General features: G+C 50.2%; 2 protein-coding genes across 2 annotated transcripts in view; both read left to right on the top strand.

Annotated features, from left to right (window-relative positions):
- The first annotated feature begins 603 nt into the window (after positions 1–603).
- Positions 604–1,023, top strand: LOC111814673 (40S ribosomal protein S26-like). The gene has a single exon (XM_023708593.1). It carries the CDS (start codon positions 604–606, stop codon positions 1,000–1,002), a length of 399 nt encoding a protein of 132 aa, XP_023564361.1. The 3' UTR covers positions 1,003–1,023.
- A 741-nt stretch (positions 1,024–1,764) lies between these two features.
- Zfp57 (ZFP57 zinc finger protein) overlaps positions 1,765–5,226 on the top strand; it is a 14,473-nt gene continuing 11,011 nt past the window's right edge. The window contains exon 1 of the mRNA XM_023708584.1: positions 1,765–1,923. Within this exon, the coding sequence (XP_023564352.1) occupies positions 1,765–1,923 (159 nt within the window). The remainder of the gene's footprint in view (positions 1,924–5,226) is intronic.

Below are 5,226 nucleotides of genomic sequence, written 5' to 3'. Positions count from 1 at the left end.
GCCGAGCCGAGCCGAGCCGAGCCGAGCCGAGCCGAGCCGAGCCGAGCCGAGCCGAGCCGAGCCGAGCCGAGCCGAGCCGAGCCGAGCCGAGCCGAACTGCTTTTGTACTTCGGGCCGGCGGGTTAGCTCAGCGGACTGAAGCGCCTGGCAATTGAGGCTGGGCGTGCTGGTGCGCTCGTGTAATCCCGACCTTTGAGAGGTTCAAAAGAAGAGAACCACTACGAGTCCGGTCCATGTAGTGACACCCTGTGTACCCTGTCCTAAATTCATACAAAAGGTAAAACGTGGTAGTTTTTTCGAGGCGTGGTGACATACATCTGTAATTCCAGTGTTTTGGCGACTGAGGCAGGAGGATCACCATGAGTTCAAGGTTAGCCTGTACTATATAGTGAGACCCTGACTCAAAACCAAACAACAAAAACAAACTTCTCACATATTTTATTTTATTAATTAATTGATTGATTTTTTGCTGGCTCAGGCTGCCTTAAGGGCGGGTCTGGTAAGGCAGGTGCAGCTGGGGATCGAACCGCGGTATCCTGCGCCTGTGTTTGTGGGAGCAGGCGCTTAAACAACTGAGCTCTCTTTCGGGTCCTCCTTTCCAAGATGACGAAAAAAAGAAGGAACAACGGTCATGCCAACAAGGGCCGCGGTCATGTGCAGCCTATTCGCTGCACGAACTTCGCCGGGTTTGTACCCAGGGATAAGGCCATTAAGAAGTTTGCCATTCGGAACACAGTGGAGGCCGCCGCCGTCAGGGACATTTCCGAAGCGAGTGTCTTCGACAGTTGTGTGCTTCCCAAGCGGTATGTGGAGCTGCACTACTGTGTGAGTTGTGCCAGTCACAGCAAGGTGGTCAGAGATCGACCTCGTGAAGCCTGCAAGGACCGAACTCCTCCATCCCGACTTAGACCTGCTGCTGCTGCCCCTCGACCTCCGCCAAAGCCCAGGGAAGGGGAGCTGGGTCTTAATGGACTGAAGAAAACTCTCTTGAGAAAGAAATAATAAATTGAATGTTATACTTTATACAGCATGTTGAGTGTACCTGCCAGAGGTGGGTTGGGTTAATTTGGCCTATCCAAGTTTAAGTTTGTACTCTGAAAATGAATAAAGAGGAACACACTGGAAGGGGAAACAAAACAAACCACTGAGCTAACCGGCAGGCCCCCTCACATGTTTTAAAAATGTTTTTTGGGGGCCGTGGAGATGGCTCCGGATAATAAGTGCTTGCCTGGCAAGTGCAAGGGAGTGAGTTCAATCCCCGGTTCTGCCAAAAAATAAATAAATAAATAAATAAATAGTTTTTGTTTGCTTGTTTTGCAGGGCTTGAATCATACCCAGTGCCCTCCCACATGCTGGGCTACCTCCGCAGCCCCAGGGTGCCTTGAGTGGCTTGTTTTATATGTGATCATTCAACTACACTTAGGTTTTAGGTCACTTTCTGTACTTACCAGGATGAGAGGATGACTTTTTTTTTTTTTTTGATGACATTTTAAAACAGAAAAAAAGAAAGATGACAGTAAGGGAGATTTATTTTTCATCTAAACTTTAACTTTCTTAGTGTGTTTCCAGTACATAATGATCTAAGTGGGAGGGGTACAGGTATGGTGCATCCTATCTCTTTTTACTACCCCTCCCCTTGCTGTGTCTGGTGGAGAAGGGGATGATTTAGAATCGTCCCTCCCTCTTCTGGCCAACTCAGGGTCCAGAGGGGTGCACCTCTGGTGCCCCCTTCCTCCAGGCTCCAGGCTGCACTCCCACAGCACGATGGCTGAGTTCAGGTTGACCTGGCTTAGCGGGGTTGTCAGCACAGTGCGCTCTCACCAAGATGAGCTCAGGTACCAGTGGGATTGGGATGGGCTCCTGGGGACAGGCACAGCACCCCCCACCACGCTCACCCTACTTCCCATCAGCCGCAAGTTCATGGTAAGTGAACTTCAAAGAAAGTATTCCTGTCACTCCCAAGAATTCCACAGGATGTAAGAGCTCCACGTCAGATGTTCTTGTCACTTAGGAAATTACAAAGATCTTAGGAAGTCTGCCACAAACTGGGATCAAAGACTAGCTATTAAAGTCAAAAGATTCTGCTAGTGCCCTTCGTGCCCTTATTGCCCAAGACCTTCCTAGGGCTTAAGAGCCTAGTGGCGCACTGGAAGCAGGAAGAGATAGTGCTAGCCGCTAGAATCATTTCACTACCCCACAAACGAGATACAGAAATGAGTTCCCTGGGACTGGTGAGATGGCTCAGTGGTCTAAAGCACCTACTTGGAACAAGCTTGGCAAAGCATCAGGGACCGCGGTTCAAATCCCCAGCAGCACATGCCAGCCAGCCCTGCCCGCTGGTGGGCTGAGCTGGCCACACACACACGCACGCACGCACGCAATAAATAAATAAATAAATGTTTAAAAAAAAAAAGAAAAGAAAGAAATGAGTTCCCTTAGGCTTTTCTTAAAAATTTTCCTCCTGAGGCCAGGTGTGGTGGTGCCCACCTGTAACCCAGGTGATCTGTGGGGCTGAGGTGGGAGGCTTGAAAGTTCGAGCCCAGCCTGGGGAATTTAGCAATTTAGAGAGACCCTGGTTCAAAAATAAAGGTGAAAATAAAAAAAAAAAAAAAAAGAGGCTGGCAGGACAGCTCAGCAGACTGAGTGCCTGCTTAGGCAAGCAAAGGTTTTGGGGTTTGATCCCCAGCACCACGTCATGCCATGAGGGCCTGCCCCTGGGCATGCTGAGCCGGCCACAAAGATGAGGTGTGGTGTGACACACCTGCAATCCCAGTGCTGGCGAGGCTGAAAACAGGAGGATCACTCCAAGTCCGAACTGCAGAGTAAGACCCTATACCAAATACATCAAATATATAAATAAGGTGGTTTTTTTTGCGGAACCGGGGATTGAACTTGGGTCCTTGCGCGTGCCAGGGAAGCACTTATTCCACTGAGCCATCTCCCCAGCCCCTAAATAAATTTTTAAAAAGGGTCAGTGACAGAGCTCAGAGCTAAGACCCTGGGTTCAATTCCCCTATACAAAAATAAATACATCAATACATAAATAAAATAAAAGGGCTGGAGAATAGTCCAGTGCAAGGGCGCTTGCCCAGAATGCTTAAAGGCCTGAGATCAATCTTTAATACTGCAGAAAGAGACTAGCAGAAGGAGGCTGAAGAGGAGAGGGAAGCAGTGAGGGAGGGAGAAAGAAAAGAAGGAAATGGAGAGCCAGGTGACCCTCATTAGCTAGTGACTGCTTACACAGCTGGAGCCTGGAGCCTGGGCCCACCTTGAGGGCACCAGGCGCCCCAGGTCAACAGGTGCTCACACCCCAGGAGAACAGGGCCAAGAGAGTGAGGGTTTAGCTGGGTTTAGCTACTTTTTAGATAGAGGGGTTTCACCTGACATGGACTTTCTCTTTCTTTCCCTCCCTCCCTCCCCCTCCTCTTTCTTTCTATGGAACCCGGGATTAATCACTTGCCAGGCAGGCACTTATTCTACTGAGCTATTTCCCCAGCTCCTGACATGGACTTTCTAAATGCATCAATAAAGTCACTGGGGGCTGGGGAGATGACTCAGTGGAATAAGCGCTTCCCTGGCTAAGCGCAAGGGCCTGAGTTCAATCCCCAGTTCCGCCAAAATAAATAAACTCACTGCAGTGGTTGAATTGTTCTTTTTCTTCTCATCTGGAGAGAGGGCTCCACCTGACCTCAGGTTTCTGTATATCAACTCACATCTTTCTTTCTCTTTCTTTTTCTTTCTTTCTTTTTTTTTTTTTTTTTTGGCGGAACCCGGTATTGAACTCAGGCCCTTGAACCTGCCATGCAAGCACTTATTATACTGAGCCATCTCCCTGGCCTCACATCTTTCTTTCTCCATCCTTGTACCATCCTTTTCTCAAGTGAACTTTGAGTTTTCTTCCAGGAACTTGGAGAGCTGCTCTGGATGCATCAGTGACCCAGGCATGGTGGCTCATGCCTATAATCCCAGCACTTGGTAGGCTGAAGCAGGACTGTAGAGTTTGATTTCACCTGGGCTACACAGTGAATTCAAGGCCAGCTGCAACTGTTCAAAACAAAACCAAACCAGTAAAAAAATATAAAAACAAAACAAAAACTTTTAAAAAGATTGGGAGCCTTCAGGCTGCTGCAGGAGATCCGCTTCCAGTGCGGTGCCAGAACCCAGCCCCAGTCACACGAGTGGCTCTCCCCCTGGACCACATCCCGGACCACAGGGGATATGTGAAGGGCATTTGAAGACCAAGGGACAGAAGGGTGGTGGTGCAGTCCACTTCCCAATTTGACTGCAAAAATGTGCATGGGGGTGGACGCCATATGGGACCTTCTGAAAAACTGGCCTTAGGAGGAGCTCCAATCTTGAAAGTCAGAACTGACCAGGAGAAGTCTGCACCCTAAAGGATCTACCCACCATATCAGCACAAAGCTCATTGTTGTCTGGGCCACAGAGGGAGTTCAGGGCAGCCAAGTTGTTCATCCCTGTGCCACAGCCCTGGTCCAGAAATCAAGTTTTAATGGCCAAGAATAGCGATCTTAGCTCTTAGGAGGCTGAGGCAGGAGGATCACTGTGAGCTTGAAACCAGAAGTCCAGCTGAACTACCTAATGAGACCCTACCTCAAAAACAAAAAGTATCCTTTTGGACTCTAAGGAAGCCCAAAAGCTTCTGGTGATTGTGTCTGTTTTTACCCCTTTATGCCAAAGATTGCAATTTTTTAAAATTTATGAATGAAATTTACGTTACCCAGAAAAATTCAAGGGGAAAAAGTTTCAAGCAGAAACATTTTATTATGTTCTGTTCTTCTGGGCGATCTAAACACAGAAAGCTAGGTATTGAAGGCCCCAACCAAAGGTCCTAGAGTAAACTAAGCCCGGGAATGAGCGGAATCCATGCGTGAGGTAGGAGCGGCTAGCTGGCGGTGCACGAGCTTGGGGCTCCTCAGGACATGAGGGGCCACCGCCCAAGGGCGTGAGCCAGCAGGGCCAAGGGTGACCCGCCGACCCGGAAGAAGGTGGGGGAGGGGCAAGGTCCGGCTGAGCGCTGGGGGGGGCGGAATGCGGCTCGGGAGAGCCGGCCGAAGGGCGTGGCCAGGAGGGTGGGGCTTCGTGTGGGCGTGACCGCCGGGTGGGCGTGGTCGGCGGGGCCTGCGATTTAGGATCCTGAATCTCCCGGGAGGCGTCGGCGGCGCTCCCGGCATCCCCCGCCGGCGTCGGGCGGCCCGCGCGTGGGGT

This window comes from Octodon degus, unplaced genomic scaffold (genome assembly GCF_000260255.1).
Source record: "Octodon degus isolate 3935 unplaced genomic scaffold, OctDeg1.0 scaffold00405, whole genome shotgun sequence".
Classification (NCBI taxonomy): Eukaryota; Metazoa; Chordata; class Mammalia; order Rodentia; family Octodontidae; genus Octodon; species Octodon degus.
The sequence above is the reverse complement of the archived record's forward strand: the minus strand, read 5'-3'. Positions and strand labels throughout refer to the sequence as shown.

Excerpts from the sequence above, each read along its gene's own strand:
- LOC111814673 (XM_023708593.1), top strand. The coding sequence starts at position 604 with ATGACGAAAAAAAGAAGGAACAACGGTCATGCCAACAAGGGCCGCGGT.